Source organism: Catharus ustulatus, chromosome 3 (assembly GCF_009819885.2).
Source record: "Catharus ustulatus isolate bCatUst1 chromosome 3, bCatUst1.pri.v2, whole genome shotgun sequence".
Classification (NCBI taxonomy): domain Eukaryota; kingdom Metazoa; phylum Chordata; class Aves; order Passeriformes; family Turdidae; genus Catharus; species Catharus ustulatus.
In genome coordinates, this window is record NC_046223.1 from 27430815 (window position 1) to 27456086 (window position 25272).

Consider the following 25272-nt stretch of genomic DNA (forward strand, 5'->3'; position numbering starts at 1 on the left):
TGACAGAAGTGGTACTGCCCAAGGCCTTCCCCCCCTTTCCTGCCTGCTACCCCAAATAGTTGCCACAAATATTTTGTCATTGCTCAAAAGAAAAAACAGATTTCTAACACTTTGCATATTTATTCTGTACATTTTACCCATTATATTCCATTACCAAGCTACATTAAGTATTGTAATATTAATATAACAGCATACAAAAATATTTTTACCGTTAGAGCAAGAAGAAACTGCCTATTAGCCAATGAAAGTCAAGATGAACAGATTTCATCAAATTATGCTAAGTTTCTTATCTATGCAGTGTAAAAATATGTGGGGTCTACCTCTTCCCGAAACAGGAAGAGCGCTAAGTATTGCCTTCCCAAATATTAGCTGTCCCCATACCTCCTTGCCCCTCTGGCCCTGAAAGGAGGGGGAAAAAAACCCCAAACTTTTTTTTTAAAAAAACCACATTAAATAAAAAAAGCATACCTATTTCAAGGCAGAAGATTTGGGATATTAAGTACTGTTTTGCCTCACAAAATCCATACCTTTACTACTAAAGGTAATAGTAGTAAAGGAAAAACTGCCTTTTTTTTCCAAGTACTTAAGCACTGATACTGTATTCCCTCTAAATCTCCATTTTGATCTATAAATTTAGAAAAATAAATCATTATCAGCAAGATTCGTTTATAATTCTAAAAAGAAAAATATCTCATGGATCTAACAGAATATGCTCTGATTATTTGAATCAGGATTTTACCCAACATGTTTTCAAATTTCACTTTCAAAAAGAAGCAATCAGTGTTTACTGTTGTAATCCCTCAAACCCATCATTACACAGAAGAACGGATTTGTGGATAAGTTACAATCATAGAAATTGAAACTCTACCAGTTGGTCCTGGAGGCGTCAGGCAATAACGTTCATCCTTGTACAACAGTTCTGTTATCTGGTAAGACAGAATAATCGTACATTGCAGCCAAAAGAAGCAAGCAAGGACAAATAGTATCTGAAATTGAATTCTCAAAATAATAAAGCATCTCTCTGTTAAAGTATTATTCTTTACCACATCATAGTCATTCCCTAAGAAACACAAAGGGGTTTTTTGGCAAATAATAGGGTTTTCTTGAAAAAATATTGCAAACAGAAATGTTTTCTGAGGTATAGCATTAAGACAGAGAACACTCTAGTATTCTGTTTATATATCATTCTACAGGAAGTTAGCTATCCTAAGACACTGCTTAAAGCGTGTCACTCCTGAAGATGCTACAATTATGTTCCAATTTACAGAAAGGCTGAGATTGTCCTAAAAAGCTTCTTATTTTTTATATCTGAAAGAAGGAAAAAAAATTATCATGCTCTGCTAGAATTAAGGTAACTAGTACAAGTACAGCTAGTTTTAAATAAGCTGTTGTAAATAAGGACTATTTCAAATGACAAAACATGCGTACATAAAAATTAATTACAATCAACTACATTTAGCACTCATTTGATCCATCATGCAAACCAAAGAAATATATAGATTTTGCTTCCTCTGAAAGAAAAGAAACCCCCATATCTTACCTACAAATACTTTAACCTAAACAGCATCACTTTAAAAGTCATTTGACTGTTCTTAAGGAAATTAAATCATTTTTATTAATTAAATCTTCAGTTAAAAACTGAAATTGTGTTTCAAGAATTTTTGTTTTATCTCCCACGATTCTAGAATGCAATCTCAGACAAGTCAGGAGATGTATTCTCTGCCACTTAAAACACGGCCAAAGTGCTGTGTTTTAAGTAATGACAAAAGAAAAGGAATCCTCATCTTCAATTATTGATGAAAACGGATAAAGACAGAAAATACCAAATGTGCAACTGAATATCACATCTGTTATATTTCTACCAACACCATGGACACTGTTCACAAATAAACTACAGCTTTTTTCTGCCCTTTTCCTCTCATCTTCCAATGACAAATCAATACACTGCAATAAAATCCAAGGAAATCATAACAGTTCTTTGGAATCAAATATCAGAATACTAAAAGGGATGAATTACAGAAAAAAACGTGCAATATTATTTCTGTTTCTAGGTGTCTATTTATTTCCCAAGTTAGCATTTCTTATTTTACAAGTTCAATGTATGTATTTACTCTTTAACTTAGTGAAGACAACAAAATGTATTTTTCTTCCATTGTGATGAAGAGTAGAATTAATTTTAGATATTACTTCACATGCAGACGAGTAGAATTAATTTTAGATATTACTTCACATGCAGACCACCATTACTTGAGCCTTCTACCCTTCAAAATTATTTTTATAATGGGACCAGTAAGAGATCCCCTTTTTTCTTTCCCTGCCCTCCTATTTTTTTAAATGCAAAAAAGGAAGTAGACGCAGCCGACAAAAACATCCTCTCACCAGAATCATCACATAACAGTAAAAGGTAGTAAAACGCAAAAAAAATCCTTCACTGATTTTATGCAAATCATTGATCAGTGACTTTCCAAATCTCAATTTCCAATTCATTCCAAGATTTTTGTGAAATTAATAATGTACTTTTATTAATCAGCAGTTACAGTACTGAAGAATAACAACAAAAAGCACAGTGCATCCCTTCCCAAATTCTGAAACCACATCTAAAGCAGTATCTGCTAACATCTCCTCCATTCTAATGCTGTGCAAAATGTAATGACCAAGTAATATTGCACTGTCTTTGTAACGAAGCCCTAATGTAGGGTCAGAAATACAACTAGAAATTTCCCTTTGAGTTCATCCAGTTAATTTATTTTATCTGGCTGTGACTTCAATGCTTTAAGTCATATAACAGAAACTTGGAAAAACTAAGACTGCTATACTATTTTATTAGCATCAGTGTGAGGATAGGAAGAAAGTTTAGGGAGGGCAGGAAAGTGAATTGATGCCAGGTGGCACAACCATGGCAGACTTTGTTCCAGAAGCTACAACCACTTGCAGCTGTAACTACATTGATCTAGAAATTGCAGTAGAATAAGCTAAATGATATGGCAACACCACACTTGATTTTTCCCGATTACACTTAACTGTCTAATTTGAAAACTTGGTTTGATACACTTACCTGATCTGTCACTGACAGAAGTCTTGCTCAAATTAATCAGGTCTACAATTTGCAGTTTCAAATTCAGATTTACAGTAATAGACCATAAACATGCCATGCCTAAAGAATCTTGATTTTATTTATCTCCACTTACCTTGCTCCATAGCTGTACATCATCTGAGCTGAAGAGGGCAGCAAAGGATAACAAATTAAAAGCAACAAAATTATTTTACTCTTGTAGCTTTCTCTAATACAACACAGAACATCAACACTCAGGATCTTATTTAGATGAAATTAAAATACAGTAATTGCTGGTTTAAACTAATTTTGTATAGAATAACTTCAGGACTTTTCACTATACTCAATATGGTCATAATTTCTGCTAAAAACTTAATGCAACATTATTTTGATCACTTATGACTAGAATGTGTTTTAGTTTTGATCTTGCTTCAATTTTTTAGCATATCTTAATTTTCTTTAACATATCCTATTTTTGTTTTACACTTCTCTATTCAGCATTTCAAGAAAATAAGTTTCATTCAAACAAGCTGCACTTTACATAGAAAACACTTGATAAATGGAATTTGCTAAAAAAAATCTAGCTCTCCTATGCATTAGACTTCTAATACACCAAGATTACAGGCAGCTATTGATGCATTTATACTATGCAAAAAAAGAAAGTAATCAAATCTCTTAAGGTATAATGTTCACTATAGTGGGAGAAACATGTAATATTTTAAAACATAGAAAACAAAACATAGAATTTCTCCCATCATAGACTGAGACAGAACTTGAAGAATAACACTTCTCTGTACATCATGAGGTTACAACCAAAAATCATGTCAGCCAGTTCACTAAAGTATAAAACTCCTGACATCTTAATCAGCTGTCTCAAGTATTAAAAATTTGATGTTTTCCCATAATTCATATAACTCCAAAATTCTCAACAGAAGCTGTAACTTTTCAACAACTGTAACTTTTTGATAGCCATAAAACAGCATTAACATAGGTAAGGGTAAGAGAACAAAAACAAGACACAATTTTATCTTCCTGTAATTCTCATTAGAGGAAAATAAGATGTCAGTCTGAATGCACAAAAACTGGAACGCAGTCACAGAAGTTTAGGATTTTATTTAGGAAGTTCAAGCCTACAAAGCATTTCTTCTTTCAGTGCAACTGCCACTTGTATTTGAAAATGAGTCAAATGCAGGTCCACACAGAGTGAAAAGAAAATGCCATCTGTGAGGTTAGTTAAGCTTTGTTGGGTGAACTCACTCCACCACTGACAGGATGACAATGAACTGCAGATATCAAATGCATCAATTTCCTAAAGTACTTGACTCTGAAATAGTAATGGTACATCAGGCAAATAGAATGGGAATACTTTGAAGCAGTTACCAGAGAAGAGCAGTTTCAATGGAAATCCATAAACTAGTCTGCCACAGACATTGTTCATGTGTCTCTGGCGTCCCTACCCTGTACTTTTGTACTCCAATCCTGAACTTTGCTCATTTGAACACTCAAGACCTGCATTTAGCCATAAAATTTTGCTGCGGTCTTTACAAAACCTACAAATATTCTTTCTTCTATCGTACCCTCAAGTTTCATGGTCAGGCTGTTCTAGCCATTAAATTTAAAACAGAAAAGGTAACATGAGTGGGTACGCTTTCAGAAATAATGTAAGGGTAAAATGTGAGCACAGGGGACCTTAAATACAGTGTCTGAAACCAGCAGCAAGAAAGGTAAGCAAAAGAATAATATGGAACAGATAAAGAAAACTTATGCCCCATTTGAAAGTGGCAAGAAAAGCTGAAGTAAAAAGTGAGATAAAACAGCACCATCCCATCCCCAAATAAATCACATCAAAAGACCCATAACCTTAATTTCCATGAAAATTTGGAGCGTTTAGCCCAGATGTCCAATAACTGCTGTAATCAGACCAGCAGGAACTATTCCCACTAAGACAACAGTAACTGTTTCACTTGAGCAGACTGCAATTTTTAGCAACTAGCTTGCTAGTGAGATGATGACATTTAGAGATACTTTAAACCACATTCTGCACATTTGCACCCCAGTGGCAGAGGTATTTCAGGCTAGCCTTGACCATGTGCGGCAAACATTAGCATGGTTTACTTTCTAATGAAAGTCCTACTTCAACTGGATATTTATCTATACTTACAGAGAGAAAATGTGTTTAGAAAATCTGTTTTTTTAATCAATACATCTGAAATAGATTATTCTGGAGATCACTATTTAAAGGAATAGCAACATATTCCTAGTGGATCTAAAATTTCCCTTATCCCTTGGATGCCAAGAGCAGCTAGGGCCTAGGTAACAAACCAAATTTTCACACTGGTTTGCTTTTTCTCCTCCTCTTCCCATGATACATAAGGACCAGCTAGATAGAACACGCAATTTACTAGGAAATTATTTTGGTCATGTTCACTTGTTATGTTTTACTAATATCCAACTGAAACACAATTCTAATTCACACTCATTACAAAATCCCAGGAAATAACAAAATCAGCCTTCAAACCGTGGTCCTGAGTAATGTTAGGGGACTTCTCTTGCTCCCTGTGCTATAGGCATGCTGAAAAAATCCCTATCATTCCCAATCCTAAACGTTTGACTGGGGCAAGCAGTGCATGACAGAAGTGCTTGTTAATCCACATGTATTTGCATAAGCTTAGGACAACCTTGCAAATTCACAAGGAACAGGACCATATGACTGTGAATACAAAGTCCTGGCAATGTAGCTCAGAACTAGGTGTTACATGTGAGTGTTCAGGAGCCATACCAACCCAGAGGGCACAGAAAATTAGCAGATGTAGCAGAATCTGCTAGGCTCCTACTGGTATTTCATCTTCATCAAACACTCTATTACTTTATTAGTTAATAGTGATAATCTTTAGGGAATTTTTACAATAGTATAGCTGTTTATAAAAAATGTAAATAAAGATAAACCCCCAAATGTTTACTACCCTAACTTTATATACTAGCATAGAGCACAGAACAAAGAACAACGAAATTATTTTTCATCTACTGCATTCTAATGTTTCAAGTGCACGCTCATATATAGCAGAGGCAAGGAAAAGGAGGGAAGCAGGGAGGAACAACAGTATCTCCTACTAGACTTGGAATGCTACTTCTAAAATATGAAACAGGGGGAAAAAAACAGGACAGACTTGTGCTCAACAAAACAAAAAGGAAAGGGACCTTTGTTACACAGGAAAACAGAAGTATTCATAAAAGAACCTTACCTTTTAAAACCCAAAATGAGGCTGTTTCTAAACTGTCGATAATCAATAGCAGGTGTGTTTGCAGAAGACACTATAAATGAAAACAATATTTCTCAATAGTCAGTGTCAAAAAAATCCCTGAACAACTCAGTAGATCATGTAAATAGACCATCACTTGAAATGCTACTTTGATAGTTTACTAAATGCTGACAAACATTTATAAACCAAGATTTCAAATATCAAAGTGTTTGCAACAGTCATTTTATCAGCTCTAAATCAGATCCATTTCAAAAGCAATCAAATATTCAGAGAGTGTTTTCCCTCTACATTGCCTTTAATGTCAACAGATAATAAATTAACTTTTAATATGAATTATTAATTGCATAAAGTATCTTTACTTGTAAGAAAGTTCAAGACCAATTCCAAAAAGCAAAACAAACCTCAAAAAATATTAAACAAGAAAACCTGAGATATTAGTGCTGGAACAAGAAAAGAAACTGAAAGCAAATGGTTTGCTAATTGTTCAGACTGAACACTTGCCTTAAAACAGGTTCTAAATTTCTGCCTTTTAGTTTTTCAAATAGTAATAAAAATAAAATTTAAAAAAGTCCATGCAAAAATTAATGGCTCAACACTTTCTTAAGTGGTTGCTTTTGCTAGTATAAATGCCCTAAAGAAAGAAAAAGTAGTTCCATCTAAAGTGCTATTCACTGAATTAAATTAAATCTAAGGGGGAAAAAAGAGACAAACATACAGTTCTATACATTGTTATATACAATATTATTTGAACACAAAGGAAACGGCAAAATCACTTAAAATTAGATGTCCCTGAGAGGTCATTTACAGTTATGCTTCATGTCCTCATCTTTACAGCATTTCTTGACTGAATAGTCCATAGCATTCTACCTTCTTCCTGTAGAACTGCTGTCTCTCATTCCAGCACCACAGACCAGCAAAGAAAAAAATAATAGTAGTGGGTGCATTTATGTCTTGCATGAAGTTACCATCATCGCACTTCAGCATCACAATGGAATTAACTGCTGTAAAAACCTGACTGCACAGGGCTCTTTCAGCAAGGGCTGCAATATGGTAGAAGATAACCAAAATAAAAATATCATCTCTAAAAGAACTTGGGAAGTCAAAGGCAAGAACATACTAAGAGCACTTCCCTAGTTTCAAATACTGGAACATTTCTTTTTGTTTGAGAATCTCAGGTAAAGTTGGTTTCAAGACACCCTCAATACAAATTCTCCTCCAGCAGTATATTAAACTTTTTGCTCATAAAAAGACGAGCAAAAAAGCATCTTAGTATGCTCAGCTGCTGCTGACAATCGGCAACCTGGTTTCCTTAGCAACAAACAAGTCTGAGAAAATCAAGGGGCTGACAATGAAGTGGAATGGAACGGCATGATAAAGGGAAAAAGCAGCTCTCATGTACACTGCCTTATGTGCCCAGATTCCTCAGCTGATGCTTCGGAGTTTTCATCTTGTCAGTAGCAGAAATCTATACATTATAAGGCATGAGAAGCTGAATCAATACACCCAGATAGCAGCCAGCATTAATAACCAACCTTTGCCTCCTCTGACTACACTGATGAGACAATCTCAAACTATTTTCCATACTGCATCTATTTTTCCCTCTTTGTAATACTGCAAAAAGAGACAAGTCAAAAAGAAAAAAAAAAATCAGCTGTTTAATATCTGTGCCTTGTCATCACATAGGTGCTAATTAGATTTACTAGCATTCATTTCAGCTTGGTAAACTATTTACGGAGTAGCTTCCTTTAAAGCTCAAGTTCAAAGAAATTTGATATGTCTCCATGAATTATTAACCCTGGTCTTTGTAAACAGAAATACCACTACAAGATTTAAATTCAACTCACAGACAATGGCTAAATAATATACTATGTGATACTAATTTTTTGAGTGAGATAGAATTCGACTTACTCTATGTGTCTGTGTCATACTTTTGACATACATCAGGCATACATGCACTTATGTCTTACAACACATTAAAACCAGCCTGTTTCAGTAAACCAGAATGAAAGGAGGGGGTCTACGTTTTCATGGAGAAAAAAAACCCCGAGACTATTTCACATTCGAGAAGAGATTTCATTGTTAATAAACAGTCCTCCTTTGAAAAAAATTTTGAAGTTTTTTTAGGTATTTCTTTTTTTAGGGTCAATGGTTGAGTTTACGGGTTTTTTTTTTTAATAAAACCAAACAAAGTACTGGCAAAATGTAAGGTGCATCTTGAAAATTCACTAACTGATAACTCCCCTATATCAAAATCAAATCACTGATTAGTAAGTACTCAATTTTTTCATCTGCAACACAATGGCTTCCCAGAGTCATGGTATATTTATTTATACATTTGTTAAATAAAACAGTTAATGACAACTGCAACAAACAACTGCTTAAGCTTTTCCCTGAGCCTTGAACAAATAAAATGGTTGGTTTTCTGTATCAGATTTAGCCCAAGTTTAGGTATTTTATTAATATCTCAGTATACTAGGAATATAAAAACTATTTAAATTTTGACGAGAATCACATATTCCTACTAAACCAAGCAAATTATCCTATCCTATCCTATCCTATCCCATACATTCAGTCAATGACACAAATTAACATTTGCAAGCACTGAGCATCAGAACAGTCTTCAGACGAAACTCTTAAACATGCTACAATTCAATGCCTAATTAACCAATCACACATTTATACATAACTTCCATGACCAAGAGATCAGCAGAACAGCCTCAGGTTAATGTCAGTGACCATCAGATCTTTAAAGTTGGTTCTTTCATGAGTAACTGTGGTACTTCAGAGCTGCATCGTTCCTTGCTTTCTGTAGTCATTGATGCTGAAAACAAAAGCAATCCCAGCACCAACCACCTAAAAGGCCTTGTGGAAAACAAACTCTTTGCTTAAGCTCTCTAAGTGCAAGACTGTCACACTCCTGTCACAATCACAGTGAAGCTGTTATTTGCAAATAACTTGTATGTAAATCTTACGGCCAAGTTCAATACCAAAGAAGAATTTAAACTATGATTTATGGCTCAGAATTGGCAGTTTCAATCTGACAAGTCATCATAGGAGACCTCACATGATAAGCACTTTGCTCAAGTTCTCCACATATGTTGAAACCTCACATATTAACACAAGTAAATCTCTCAGCCCACAACCAATTCACACTATCACTGAATACACAGTAACAAGCAACATGAAAAATACTCACGTAAAGAAAGAACTTTATCCAGTCTCCCGTGCAGTGCCTCACTTCTCAGTTCTGCTGTATAGAGCCCAACACTTTCAAACAGGCAGCCATTTTCCTAGAGAAAAAGCAATCAACCATGGAACTCCTCACAGAAGACCTTCTGATACTTCATATTTCTAAACATTTCCTTCCCAAAGGTAGCTGTTGAGAACATGGAAGGTGTTCTACAGGAGTCTACACAGCAGCCAAATGAGTCGCTACCAATCCAAAATTTTTTGTATTGAAATCAGCTGCAAGAGACAAAGTTACAAAAGGCAGAAAGACGGGGACACTTAAATTTGGTCTCCAATTCTCAATTCTTTAGCCAGTAAAAAAAAAAATTATTCACCAGAAGCAACTGTAGTAATTCCAGTCCCCAGTAAAAAATAAAAAGGGGCATTATTCACTCATTTACTTCTCCAGTTTAGGAAAAAAAAAAACTACTGGATCTGGAGCAAAATACTTTGGTTAGTTATGAAAAAATAAAAGCAGCAGGAGGAAGACATGATAAACAAACCATCAGTGCAACAACTGTTTGAAAAACATTCTAAATATCCTGAACAGCTTCATCATACCAGCCAGTTTTACAAATTTTACATGTAAACTTACCTTCAGCTGGGCATGGGCAGTTTCAGTATCAGCAAAGTGTTTAAAAACATAGTCTGTATACGTTTCTGCATCAAGGTCCACCCCCAATTTATGCATCATTTTGAGGACCTCAAAGATACCTATCAAGGCAAAATTAACAAGTCTAAGCATTCAGAAAAATGAAAACTTGATTATCAATATGTAAAAATAAATGCTGCTTTACAAAAAAAGGAATTGTTTCCTCAATTTCCCTCCTTGAAATTGTCATGAAAAGTCTTGCAATTTAGGTATTAATAGAATTCTTAACTGTGAAATTTAAAACAGATTTACAAAATTTCATATTCTGTGCCGTACTACAAAAATCGTCAAAATTCCGTTTGGAAATTGCTATTACACAGTTATTTTCTAACACAGTAAATGTAAGTCATGTTTGCAGAACATCTTACAGAGCTATGTATCAAAATGTCCGTATTACTGTGCATAAAAAACAAATCTGAAATTTGATGTAAAGTACATAAACTCAAGATACAAACACATCCTTCACGCATACTTAGTTTTGCTCCCAGTACCCAGCTCTGATTAGCATTAGTGCTAAGGACTTTTCTCTGGACTTGTTTAAAAGTAGTAACATGTTTGTAATCAAACTGGTTGATTACAACACACCAGTTTCAAACTGGAAATTCAGAAAAAGGCTGGAGTCCCCCAAGCCCACCGAAGCTACGCTGTAACTTTACCAGGTTTCACATAGTGTCATACAACGAGACTGTGTATCACTTCGGTAGAGTCACAATTGAAGACACCAGATACCAAATATTAATAGTCCAGCAACTACAATGTAATTTTAGAGTAGGCCATTCTTTTTAACTGTTCACACTCCTCTGATTTGCAGAAACTTCTTACAGTAACCTTAGCTACCAAACTTTGAACCCCTGTCAAAACCAATACAGGTATAATAATTTTTTGCCGGTCTAAAAATGCTTTGTCAGTTGCTGCAGGACACCAGTACCAAACAACATATGTTTTTTTCAACTTGCATTTCATACTTATTACTTTAAAAATGTCCAAAGTCCCTGTCTTTGCCCTGGAGTGCCACCTATGGAAAAGTGACACTTCCATGAATATTTTATGCAGTGCACTATGGTGCAAATAATCAAATGTGAATTCCCTTTGAGCACTTGAAAATACATGCAGGCAAGTCACACTAGATTAAAGTCGCATCATCTGTTCGAGTTTGCCTTAAACAAAACTCTGATTTTGGACCAGAATCTGCAAAAACATGAATAAAGAATTAATTACACTAAGTCTTTCTTCGTACCTTTCAAATGTTGACAGCTAGTTTCTATTTCATGTTTTCAATATCCCAGAAAATATATTAAGTCCTCTTACACTGAAACCTTTTCAAAATAACTGTAACACTAAAAAGTAGTTTGAAGACCAAGAACTAGATTCCATAGTGAGTAAGGTGTGGTGCACTCAAGCGGGTTGAGTTCAAGCTTGTATGCAAAGGAGCGCAGAAAAAAAGGCTTGTTAAGCATCCCCCCTCCCCAGCAGACAGACTAGGGCACACCTCCTCAGCAAGAAAGAGCAGGTGTGAGAAACAGAACACCAGCACAACAGCAAGATGCAGATACCACAACCATACCGCACCAAAGTAATTGCATAGCAAAAGTAATCACAAACTGAAAATGAAAACATGTGTAGCAGTTGTTTTTTTTTTTTTAAGGTAGCTGATGTACAATTTTTGGGGCAACAGAAGATTAATGAAACCAACACAGAGTCCTACGGTTTTGCATACATTTTCTACCTCACCAAAAGCAGAACTACTTTACAGTCAAATAAACATCTTCCACAATACTAAGCAATGAAACATTTCCATTTCAGTTAAAAAGATTTGAGCATTATGTATGTGGACTTTTATAAAATCTTTGCTTCTCATATTGGACCTCTTCTCTCTCCCCCAACCAAAAAATAGACTAAAAAAGAAAGGCACAAAAAAGTACAGTTATGTTCATGAAGAACACTGGTCTCACAAACTTTTTTGAGAACAACCCCCCAAATACACACGTTAATTGATTTAGAAATTACACACATGTATAGAACTGTACTGATATATTGTGGGCGTCATCAGAAATACACAAAAATAGAGAGCCAAAAGGATAAAATATTTATTTGCTAACACTCACAACCCAATGGATTGCCTTGCACACCCCACTCTGGAGACCACTGATCCAGAAGACTGGGCATGACTAAAATCTCCAGTAAAATCTTTTGGTCAACTACCTGCTTGATCAAGAACAGACTTTTTGCGATCTTAGGCTGACATATGTAAGTACACAGGAGTTGGGTATACAAAATCAAACAATAGAGTACAAAGAAGAGAGAAACAGGAAACAAAACAAACTTCTTTTTGTCAATACTGGAAACAGCATTCAAACAGCACAACAGAACAGATTCCAACCTCAAATCAGTATATTGAAGACTAAATATAGGAGAGATGAACTATGAGGTGGTCATAACAGTTATGTGGTAGAGCAGCTTTTCAAAAACTGAGAAGTGAGGTTTGCATTGCAGTCTACCATTCATTTCCTAAGGTTCCCACAGTTAAGACATGCCTACTCCCTAAAGCACTCCCATACAGAGAACAGAAGGCATTTATAAGGCAGTTATGTACAGTTCTACATGTGCAAGGGAGGTTAAATTTGGTTTTAAGTAGTTTTCTGATGAAACAAAATACTAAAACTTCAGCTCAATAAGTAAGGTTACATTCAGGAAAGCATAGTATTTAGTGTCTTTTTGCTGTGCTGGTAATTTCAGATCCACTCAGAATGTTCTTTGCCAGAGAAGTCTGTCTATAAAACAAGATTTCAAGCAGTAACTTTGTGAAATCACCATCCTTAGTCCCTTCCGGACCTAGGTTCTTATTTTCCAGAGTAAAAACTGAATTACTGTTCACTAAGCATGGGTTTTGTATGTAACAATAGTTTATACAAAAGTTCAACAACAGTAGAACCCAAAAGCAAGATATACACTTGTAAAAAGTGTTTTTAAAAATAACATCAAATCATTCAAAGGCAAAGTGAAGCTATAAAATATTCATAAATAAGCCTAAGTTGAACATTTCTGCTTATTTACACTAGGCCCTCCCAATTTTAGTGCATAATCTGATACAAAATGACTCTCAGTGCCAGTAGCAAATCCACTACATACTGATCTTTTAAACCCTCCAAGCACTTTTCATTCCTAAAAGCCTAATAAACACTAAGGAAATAAGTATTTATCAACTCATGTAACAGCTGCACATAAAGGCAATGCCCCACCTGAAATTACCTGCCTGCGTAAAATGACTGAAAAGAACTGTTTGCTATTTCAGAGTGGTTAAGGTGTATTTAAAAATGGTCTCTTTTAGTCTCATACTTCCTAGCCACCTCTTCACTGCTACTTTTCTTTCAAAAACAATTCTGTAATACAGAAATTACAGAATTTTCTTTGCTATCCAGTGTTAGGTTTTGCTATAATAAGCATTAGAGAAACATGCAATTAAACACTGCTATATGTTACTTAATTGTTTGGGTCATAGTATATGTACTGATTCAGATATTTGTACACTACAGCTCTAGACAGTTTATGGGTTTTATTCTGTTTATTCTGATTTTGTAGTCCAATCTACATCCTACCATATTTTTATAGTTTTTCCTCTAAGTTCTCTTCCATTACCAGCCTTACTTATACCAAAACACAAAACTACACACATTACACTGGGCATTACTACTTTGTTGAGAAATTAACTATCTTATTTTTGTATGAGATGTGATACTGCGTCTATACTTCTGTTCACATTATTTTTTGCTCCTAGAAAGCACCATTCTATTAATTTACTATCTGTTGTCACCCTTAGGTTCTCACTGCAGCATGATTATTTGTTATATTATTTCTATGAAAAAATTTCAGGGTGGATGAGATCTTTACCCCTATTTACCTTTCTTCAAATGTATTGGTTGTATTTTTAAATAGTGGAACTAATTTATTCATTTTTTTAATTATTAACTCAGAAAAAAATGAATGCCAGCTTACACAGAGGAAGAAGACAACCTCTCACTATTCAGCAAGAATAGTTACACTGGTTCTTCACTACAGAAGCAACCGATCAGCTATCTTCTTACCTAATGTATTTTAAGAATTGCAAAATCACTGACTTGTGTAGGTTTGTACAGAATAGTATTGCTTCCACTTGACAGTATAAACTTGGACAGTGAGTACCAGGTTGCAAAATGAGTTTGCAAATAAACAGCATAATCTTACAGCCATGCAGAACACTATGTGTATGCAATGCCCTTGCAGACAGAAAAACAAAGGCTCTATGGAAAATGGCTAAAAATGCTAGAATTGAGAGATCCTTTATCAGTTTTCTTCTCAATTTGCTTACATGACTTCCAGCAGCAAGTACAGTTGCCAAAGCACAGCTGGTTTCAACAGCAGGGAGTCCAAATTAAGGCAACCTCTGATCTTGACAAAGACCACAAGAAGTACGAAAACTTAAGTTTCTCTTGACACCCAAATACTGCTTCAATTTTGGGAGCCAAGTCTAAACCTAAAATTACTTCCAACATCTCTTAGAATTGTGTTAGTGAAGTGAAATTTTTCATGGAGTAAATGATAGCAGTTTTTTTCAGTAGGCAGCATCCACACAGAGAAGTATGACACTGATTTCAATTCACTTATTTTTGGCAACACTGTGTTTCAAGTAAGTCACAAAGGACCTAACTAAAACAACATTTCCAGACTTTTAAAATATCATAGAACTTTCAAGGATTTGAAAAGCTGGATAAACTTGGGTAGTAGTCTAGCAGGAACAGAGCCTAAAGAGTTAATAAAAACTGAATATTGTTTTCACAAAGGCTTTTTGAAAAATACTTGAGACATTTTTATAGCCAGAAACAATTAGGGAATACTTGTTTCAGCATTTCTTCCAAACTGGAATGTGACTGTATATTTAAGATAAAATTGCGATATGAAGAGTCTGCTAAAAGCACTTTTTTTTTGTTTGTGCATTTTGTTTGTCACCCAGTGTCACACTAACAACTCTGCATCTCATTCTAAAGCACATTATACTGTGAGATAAGATGAAAAAGACAGTTTTTTGTTTCCCCAAGGGGGAAGTACTTCTGTTAAAAGCATCTTTTTACAATACCATTTTTTCTGAATTACCAATAACGCAAACCAAAGAATTAGATACTGTACTCTAAAATTTAATATTTTTTCAATTCTTATTCATATCCTGTAGACATCCCCATGTGTAACAGGGGAAAGTATGCTAAATGCTTCAACCTACTTAAGAATCCCAAAGATTGAGCATTTTTGTCCTTCAATCAGTATGCTGTCAGGTCAGGCTCACATATTCAGCATCGTAAGTTCTCCTGCAGTTTTTATGATTGTAACAAAACTCAGGTTTGATTCATCAGGCAAATAATAAGAAGCTGGCTTGAATAAAGGACTGGGTTTGCAGTCCAAGAGAGCTATAATAACATAACCTTACTTTTAAATTCTTCACTTGGATTTCAGTTTCTTCAAGAGTAAACTGTAAATAGTAATGAGCAGCATAAAGAACACTGGAATGCAGAAAGAATGTGAAGAGTTAAAAAAAATTAACTAAACACATCTTTCTATGTCAAGCGAGACGTGAAATTTGTAGGACTGTATCACAATCAAGTAAGAAAGGAGATTTTAAAATATCTTTCTGAAGGAAAAATTGTTTGAAACGGGGACAGACATACAGCAAAAGCTTTATTTGATTTCTGAAGAATCTCACAGCAGTAAGATTTGTGCACTAGGTCTGCAATAATGCTACAGGAGCATTTATCAGACAACTAACCTTTAAGATTATTCTCCTTCTGGTATGCAGCTAGCAGTGGCCAGCAATAGTGAGGTCTGAGTGGCAAGCCTTCCTCCTTCATCAGCTTCATCACATCAATGGCCAAGGCTGAAAACGTTCATAAAAATAATTAAACAGTGACCAAATACTCTATAGAGCACAAGTAAAATAACTAAATAAGTAGAGTACCCAATCTGTTGGTCTCCAAAGCGCAGCGCAAGATAAATGGTAACGGTGCCGAGTGCATCTTCGCTTCTTTTAATTCGGTGCAGAATTGCTTCAGCTTGCTCACAGGCTGCAAACAATTTCAAAAATTATTTAATTTCTCAAAATTGTTAAGAATGTCAGGTTCTTCAAATGTTTGGAAAACAGATAGTACATAAGCCAAACAGGATTCCTTTTTGAATTTCAATTTACTATTCAAGTTGACACAAAATAATAAAATTCTTTTTTTCTTCTTGAAGAACTGCACAACAACTCATCACTTTCAATCTTCACAGTTGCATTAAACTAAATAAATGTACTGATAGTATTAGATTAAGAAAAAAAGTATTACTATTTTGCTTACCAGATCTCTATTTACACAATGTTGCAAGAAGAAGCTACCTTGGTCCATATCTTCACGCGATAAATGACTTAAAGACTTCAAAATGCTGAAGCTGATATCTTCAAAGCCATGAGTTATCAGAGTCAAACACAGGTTCATTACATCTAGAAATTGAAAAACAGAGAACAACAGTATCAATAAAATGCCTACAACTTTTTCACCTTAAACTACTAAAATCAGCAAAAGCTAAAAAAGTGTTTTACAAGTACCATTAACATATTTTTAAACACGATTCACAACCCAAATTTGAGACTACCTTTTCCAGAATTATTTATATTTATCAATGAAATTCACTTTTCCCATAAGAAGACCAGGATAAAAAATACAGAAGTATCACCACTGCAGCATGACATAAGGATAAGGAAAAGATAAACTAATTTCTAGACACGTCAAAAAAGGAAAACAATGGATGAATTAACAGTCATCAATCAGATTAAAATTTAGAAATTAAATTAAAATTTGAAATTTAGAAATTAAAAAAAGATATATTTTGGTATGCAAATTATTAGAACTGTTTCATATTTAGATTTCATAAATTGCAATCTAAAACACACAAACACACAAATTAATCCACAATGGCACAAATATTCCTTTCCCTCAGTATTCAAGACAAAACGACAAAATTACCTATTTTTGGAAAAAGGAAAAGCAACAACAAAAACAGAAAACAAAACAAGAAAAAAAAGGAAAAAAGTGTTCTCTCTCCACCCTGCTATAGGAATCAAGGATATACCTGGAATTAAATCCCTTTCAAATCTTATGCGTCCTTTAATATCCTCGATGTGCTGTGGATATCCAGCCTTGGCAAGGCTAAAAATCACCTGTATCAGAATCCTATCCATAAGGTATCCTTCAGTCTTCTCAATCTGCTCTAGAGTCTGTAAAACCAAAATAAGTTTAACACTCAAAACAGAGTATTTTTATAATCAAACAAACACAAAACCCTGGGTTTTTTTCTTTTTTAAAATCCACAGAGTGGTAGAGTGAAAAAATATTCAAGAAGTACTAAGAGGAACTTAAACACCTTTAGACTGTAAAAAGGGACAACTAAAAGGGATATAACATATTTCTTTCTAATATCCAATAATATAAGAAAACACCAGAGGTAGTCTCATTGTGAGATGACTTTCAAAAGAAATTACTTTGTAAAGGGAAGAATGACTAATCAAACATTTTGTCACTGTTTGGAAGAATGTCAGTTGATGAGTATTTGTTTAAGTCACAGAAGAAAATTATATTTCCAATACCCTCTTCCTTCATTTGGTCCTCTGCATCTGATTAAACTCCTGATAGAACTTAAGAAAATTGGTTTGATCTTTTCTTATTCCTTTGTGATTATTTCTTCGATTCAAAAAAAAAGTAAGAGAGAATACTTGTAAAAAAATCAGCTACACAAAGGGCTGCAAGGAAGCCTCATCTTACAAATATGTAAGTTGTTCATATCAGTCCTCAAAAAAAATTCATTTTTACTGGAAAGATTCTGTGGTTTCAATGGCCAAAGAATGGCTCAATGGTAACAGAATAACCAAGGTTTACTTTGTATTTTCACAAATAAATACATAGATATCCCACATGCACTGTCTTTAAAAAAACCTTGAATTATTAAATTGCTCACTGACAAATCTATCTTCCCAGAGTGAAATGTCACTATTAAAAGACAAGTATTTTTCAGAAATTATGACATTGCTTTCAGTTAACCAGCTATTCAATTCCAATTAAAAAAAAAAAAATCTGTTAATTACTTCGAAATAGTAGGAAACCAATTATAAAAATCTTTCTTACTCCTTCTACCTGGACAGAAAGCATTCCAAAGTTATATTGAACAAAAGATCAAACAAGTTGTATTTAAATTCAAATTTGCAATACCTTTTTGATGCTCTCAGCATCACCCTTCTCAGCATACACATTCAGCAGTGATAAATAGGTGTCTGGACCTGGTTCAACACCAGCCATCCTCATCACTGAAAGGATGTTTTCTGCACTCTTCATATCTCTAAAAGAATTCAAAGCAAGACCCTCAGTAGAATTAATCATAATGATGTTTATTGCGACTTCTACATTTCCTCACTAAATTAATTAGAATTGGAAACAAAGACTGCAACAAGCTTAAAGAAACTTATTTTAACGAAGCAAATCCTGAAAGGTGAAAGTGCAAATCTTTTTAATAATTGTATTACTTAAAATACTCTTTCAACTTTAACAGATTATAAAGTTCAGAACTAAGTGCAGCACATTTTCTCTCAAACACTACAAAAGTACAGTAATTTATCTTGAAATACAAGATTTTTCAGACAAGAAAAAAATCTACTTCCTTTGTTAAATAGCTTTTTTGCTTCATAAATGTAGAGATAGTCTTCTCCACATTATTATTCAAAACCATCACACTATTCTGCAGTATGCAATTTTTTCTGTACAGTATCACTTTATATTTTAGTAAAGTTAAAAGTAAACAGAAGGAATAAAAGGTATTAAACATTACCCTGATCTTGCATGTCCTTTCACAAGGCTACTGAATACTGCCTCAGTAATGGGGAGATCTTTGCTCTTCATAAATCCAAGAATCTTACTGCAAAATATAACACAATTTGTATTTGCCTTTGGAACATGCAGACACAAGGTGGGGTGGGGTTTTATTTATTTTTATCTTCCTTTTACTTATTTCTCATGCCCCTCAATCACACTGTTACAGCTTCACCTTGCTAAAATTGTTAGAGAGATACCCAGCAAGCCCTGTCTAACAACAACAACAATCAGAATTATTACTATTTGCTCCTTAGCCCACTTCATTCTCAAATGCTTTTCCCAGTAGCCATTTTCTTACAAAGGCAGTAAGCATTCATAACCTCACACTTTTCCATGATGGCTCTAGAAATGAAAAAACAAGTTATTTTCTGAGCAACGTGAATACAGCTTGATTTGAACACACTGGTCTATCACTTATTTTTATTTTGTTTGCGTAGGTTTCGGCAGTTTCCAGGAAATTGCTCTTCATTGCTTGGTTAAAATATACTTGTGTAAAACCCTTATTTGCTTTGCTCAATTTCCATGAATTACACAGAAATCAGTTTTAACATCAGTGGTAGGGAATATGAGAAACAGATTTTGTGGAAATCCCTTTAAACACAGATGCAAAAGAATACCTTGCTCCTTCAATGTCACCCTCATTGCAGTAAGCAGCAATCAGCCTTTGGTATGTAACCTACAGAAAACAAAAAGGGGAAGTTAATTATCTCCATTCAAGAAATGGAAACTACTATTAAGAATGAAGATCCTGTAAAAAGGTACCTACTCGATTGGGCTTCACATTAGCTTCCTCCATCCTGGCCAAGAATTCTGTCGGAGAAAACTTGTGCTCATTCTGAATATAGACTTTAAGCAAAGCATTGTAATGGCTTGTATCAAATACAGCACCTAAGGAAATATTTCAACCACAGTCAATGTAGATTCTCTAAATTCAAAATAGTTTCATAGCTTTCTCAGGTAATTAATTTCATGTAAATTTTACTCTGTATGAACTTAGGAGACGGTTTCCTTTTATTCACCTTTGAAGTATCAGACATTTATTTAACAGCTCATGTGTTTATAAAAGGCTACAACATAAGAAGAGCATAGTAACTGCAATGCTCATGTGCATGCTATTCTACAGTCTCTACAGCTGTATTTATTTTACAGATTCAGCAACGCTACTATCAAAAAGCATTCACCTATGCACTATCTACACATACATTACTCACTCACAATAAAAATATCATCAGATAAAATAGCTGAACAGCTGGTACTATGAGGAATACTACTAGGAATACTCACTCCCCCACCCCCGCAGATATAAGGGTAACATTTAACAGAAAAGTTCAATAATGAAAATTAAGCAAAAGTCCAATTTAAGCATCTTAAAAAATATTTAGATTTTAGAGTTTTAGATTAACACCCCTAGATGTCACTATAACCCCCAGAATTAGAAACAGGTCTCTCATCTGAATGATAAAATTCATTGTTCATTCAGTAGTAAGAACAACCTGTTATAACCTAATATTTAAACATCATTAAAATACATTGTCTCTCATTACAAAGAGAGAACTAAAGCACAGAGCTGTTCTTGCAAGAAGGACTAAGAGACCCAACGTACCAAGTTCTTTCATCTTGTCCCATATCATATGGGCCAGTTCTGTTCTTTCAGGTGACAATAACTCTGGTAAGACAGCACCACAACTTTGTAACAAAAGCAAGATCTGGTTACTCCCTGGACACTCTGCAAGTGGAACAAAAAGACAAATTTCTTCATAAATAATTATGCATTCAATATTAGAAAGAAGATGAGACTGACCTACCAAAATATTTAAACATTTTCTATAAAACAGAATTTTCTCCAAGACCTAAATGAACAGGATACTCGAATGATTAAACTGGCACTACTGTGCACTAGCCTAAAAAGATTTATGATTAAATATGCCATTTAGTACAACAACGAGCTTAGCTGAGCAGAAATTGTTAGAAGACAACACAAAATTCCTAAACTTAGATTATCTAATACTTTCCACTTCCCAACTCAAGATCATTTCATCCTAACAGGAATATAACTTACAAGAAAGTTTCTAAAATGTCAAAACACTTCATACCAATTTAATACAATTTCAGAACTGGTAGTCAGAGACATTTCCACATGTCAACTTCGATTTCCAGTTCCACCTATGCTTAATACATAACAAATAAGAAAATTTTCATCTAGACAATAGTGAAGAACTGTAAGATTATCTGCCTTTTGTGGCTTCTGTACTAGTCACAGAATGACAAAAAAGTTAACTATAAACTCATCTCTTTGTTGCACTTCACTGCTATTCCTGAGGCAAAGGCAGAACTGCAGAATCTATCACAGATGACCCAATCAGCTGAAGACAGTATTTTTTTCTCTCCCATCTTTGGATGCAAACTCACCAATTTCAAATAAAAATCAGATTTTCTTTAGAAAGCAGCATGCTGTCAAGTATAATCATCAATTCATAATTTATCAGCTTTTAAATCCCTGTACACAATTACTCCATGCAATGAAAATGACAACACATCTTCAGTTTCATGCCAGTACAGCAAGTACTAGTAACCTACTATCTTGAAAGGGAAAAGAAAGTAAAAAACTTTTGGCAGTGTGAGCATGGAAAGATGCACAAGATCTACTGCAAACACCTTTTTCAGGTATTTTGTGTGTTGTTATTAGAAATGGAAAAACAAGACAAACAGGCAGAAATCAACACTAACTTTCCACTCTTTTGCTAAAGTAGTTTCCTTATTAATTAATAAACTAAATTAATAGACTAAATTTTTCATATGGTACTACTTGCCATTTATTCTAATTACACTGTAGCAAAGTCATTTGTGAGGTTCTATGCTTTTATTTTTAAATACAATTACAAAGCCTATAAGTGATGAAGATTTTTGTCTGCATGACTTTGTGTGGAACTAGCCAAGGTTCATGAAGAACTACTTGCGGAGAGGTTTAGAGACACAAAATTCTTGCCAACCCGCATTCACAAATTAGAGGTTTACATCAAAAAAACAACAAAGCAGTCAGAATCAGAAAGGATGTCCCAAGGAAAAAAAAAAAACCTAAATTCAACAGAAAGAACGTGAATTGAAGGTTCAGTCCTTAAACAGCAAAATGCAAAACTTTTAAAAGCACAGTGCCAGCTAGATAAGCCATTACAGTCCAGAGCAATACAAAGTAAAGTTTAAAACTTAGCAAAACAATACATGCTACCATTGATAAATACTGGCAATAGTACTTAGCAAATATAGTCTTCAAATCTCTGACTCATCATAACTGGTACCAAACCTCATCAATTGTGGCAGTTAATTTGCAAAATACTAATGAAGCCTGCATATTTTAGCCAAAGAGGTATTGAATCTGTCAGAATGGACAATACCTCAGTTATTCGGTTTAATTTTATTTTATTTTAAAAAAATACAAAGCTTTCTTGTCACCACAACTACCTGGGAACATGGAAACTTGTGGATCACTTCTACATTTCCCTGTTGTAGTTCCATTTTAAAACAAATAACATCTTAAGGACAGCATGGTTCATTACAGACACTTTAAAAATATACTGTGCAAAGGAGACAGGTATGATCCCTGCTCAGAGAGCACAATACAGTTACATGAGGAAAGCACATTACCAGATTAAAAATCGACAATAAGCAAGGCAATATAACATACCCTAAAAGTACGTTTTTGTAAGATCTATAAATTCTTAAAGAAAAAAAAAAGACAACTTGAAAAAGCTAAAATGAGCATTCAAAGCAAAATACTATCTCTAAAGCATTTAAAGCCTGTCCATCAACAAATACAGCAGATCAAACAACACTCGAAGACAAAACACAGATCAGAACACTCAATTCATTTCCTTGGTTAACAGCAGCCTGAAATTTAGCTTAATTTTGTTTTAATTGGAAGCAACTTACCTGTTTTGCTTATTTCCTGGAAGATTTTTAGTAGAAGAGCTTTAGGGATGCGGCCAGTTTTTCTGACAGAGTTATCCACTTTATTTAATGCCCAATCAAACTTCCAGGTTGGTCTGGTTTGAACTTCTGAAACTGGTTCTTCTTTGACAGTTCCTTGCTCTTGAGGTGCAAGTGTAAGGAATCTTAATTGGTTCATGTTTCTGCTCGAACAGAAACAAACAAACAAAAAAAAGATTACAATTCTGTGAGTCATTTTGGATCTAGACTAGTCGCATGTCAAAAGGATAATGCACTTCTTGCTGATGAACATTCCATTTTAAAATAAACAAATGTGATTCATTTCAGCGTCTTTCTACTTAAGAAGTCAAGTCATACATTTTATCAGTGACATGTTCCTCTGAGATTTTCAGTTAGTTTCACCTCATGAATTAAAGGGTTCAAATAATATTCCCACAAAAATATAAAGTTTTAAGTCATCCAAGCGCTATAAAAACTCTATTGTCCCATTACAGCTACTCATTAAAGATGTCACAAGGTTTTGAAAAACCTCAAGAACAGTCCCAGACAGATCTTCCAGAAATCAAGGCAGCAAATCATACCTGCCTTGTCAATTAAAATGCACAAGAACTAATGCAGAGGTTGGTGTATTAGACAACAATGGCTTAAACACCAACAGGCTCATTCCACATTTTACAGAATTGACAATAACCAGCATGAAGCATCCACTCATTCTGCCATGTAAACCAGAAATCAACAGCAGATTTGTTTAAACATTTATTTTCTCAAAATAAAATATGACAAGAAGCATAACAAGAAAGTGTTTTTATTTCCAGCAAAGCAACAAAAAAAGCTTGCATTTTTTTCTTTTAAAAGAACAAATTCATACACATAAAAATAAAAGAAATGGACTATGTGCCACACCAAGGTTATGAACAGCCTATGCAAGTGAAATTATTATTACACAAGCATTTCAGAAGTCTGTTCTCAACTGTTCTTACAACTGCATAAAATAAAGCAGATGATTCTCCTCCAACAAAAAAAAGTAATATTTTCTGGGTGGCAAAAACAAGATCCAGCAACTTCTGAAATTGCCCTTCCTCATCTCTGCCTTTTCAGACAACACTTCAACTAAATTTTTGTAAGCTTTCTAGACTAGTTTTAAAAAAACCCCAAAACCCCAAATTTATACTCCCTGCTGTTACAGATGCTCCAGGCGTGCTATAGAGTAATGGCTCCACATTTTGTGAAATGGCAGCCTAAAAGCCAGGAGTGCTGACATTTTCTACAAAACAATTTCCTGCCCCTGAAGCTTTCTCACAGGTCTATCTCCTGGCTGGTTTCTCATCTAACAGTCACAGTTTAAGGCCCAAGGAGAGAAGTCCAGTGGGGGAGAAAAGCTTACTGGTGGCAATTCTATGTTTCAGAAGCACTGGTAGCAAAATCATCACTGGGGTACAAAGTACAGACTGGTGATCTACCATCTGGTTGCCTCTTGTGAGCAGAAAGTAGCCCAAAAGAGCAACTTTTTCCTTGCTGTTCAAAATCCTGATTTGGTAACCCAGCAGGCCATAAATTGTAGAAGTAGCCTGAAGCAGAATCTCTTTCCTAATGGAGCCATGACATCAGTTTAATAGATGATACTTGATTTTTAAAAAATCCTTCAATAATGAAGAACAGGAATACTATTTGGCATTACCTTTTGCAAGCACTCAATTTTTACATTGCCTTATCTTCTAAAGTTTCCTCCTGAAGAATATTCCAGAGTCCAGCTAACTATCTGCATGGTATTTCTCCAGGGAAAGGATAAGGAAGAAGTAAGTGAAGAAGGGAAGAAAAACTGACAAAAAAGGATAGACTCCCACCTTCAGTCACAGTTCCATTTCCTGATAGATGCAAATTCCCACCAATCCCTTTGAGCTAGCTCTCATTTTATTCAGATCCCTCTGTGAGTTTATTTCACCCACTAACCAAGCACAATACCAATTTATCCATTTCTACAAAAAGATACAATTATTGTTCCATCAGGTTAGACTGGAAACAGCTCATGATGTCCACAACCCGCCAGAATTAACCAGGAGTAAAAAGAAATGGAGAAAGAAAAGGTACCTAAAATCAGAGAAGCTAAGAATAAAAACAAACAAAAAAGGAAAAAACTCTGAAACCTCTACTTTTCATGGTAAGCACCTTGTCAAATTAACATTAAACTTGTTTGTTGCTACTAGTAATGACGTG

At 34.6% G+C, this 25272-nt stretch overlaps 1 protein-coding gene across 1 annotated transcript in view; it reads right to left on the minus strand.

The window, feature by feature from the left end:
- Positions 1-25272, minus strand: part of LOC116993380 (leucine-rich PPR motif-containing protein, mitochondrial-like) — a 48199-nt gene that overhangs the window by 15006 nt on the left and 7921 nt on the right. Inside the window, exons 2-16 of the mRNA XM_033053810.1 lie at positions 23041-23240; positions 20717-20839; positions 19880-20001; positions 19731-19789; positions 19070-19156; positions 18457-18583; positions 17324-17468; positions 16552-16694; positions 16173-16278; positions 15984-16091; positions 10136-10254; positions 9509-9602; positions 6295-6364; positions 3189-3216; positions 869-926 (exon numbers count right to left, since the gene is read on the minus strand). Of these exons, the coding sequence (XP_032909701.1) occupies positions 869-926; positions 3189-3216; positions 6295-6364; positions 9509-9602; positions 10136-10254; positions 15984-16091; positions 16173-16278; positions 16552-16694; positions 17324-17468; positions 18457-18583; positions 19070-19156; positions 19731-19789; positions 19880-20001; positions 20717-20839; positions 23041-23236 (1585 nt within the window). The 5' untranslated portion in view covers positions 23237-23240. The remainder of the gene's footprint in view (positions 1-868; positions 927-3188; positions 3217-6294; positions 6365-9508; positions 9603-10135; positions 10255-15983; positions 16092-16172; positions 16279-16551; positions 16695-17323; positions 17469-18456; positions 18584-19069; positions 19157-19730; positions 19790-19879; positions 20002-20716; positions 20840-23040; positions 23241-25272) is intronic.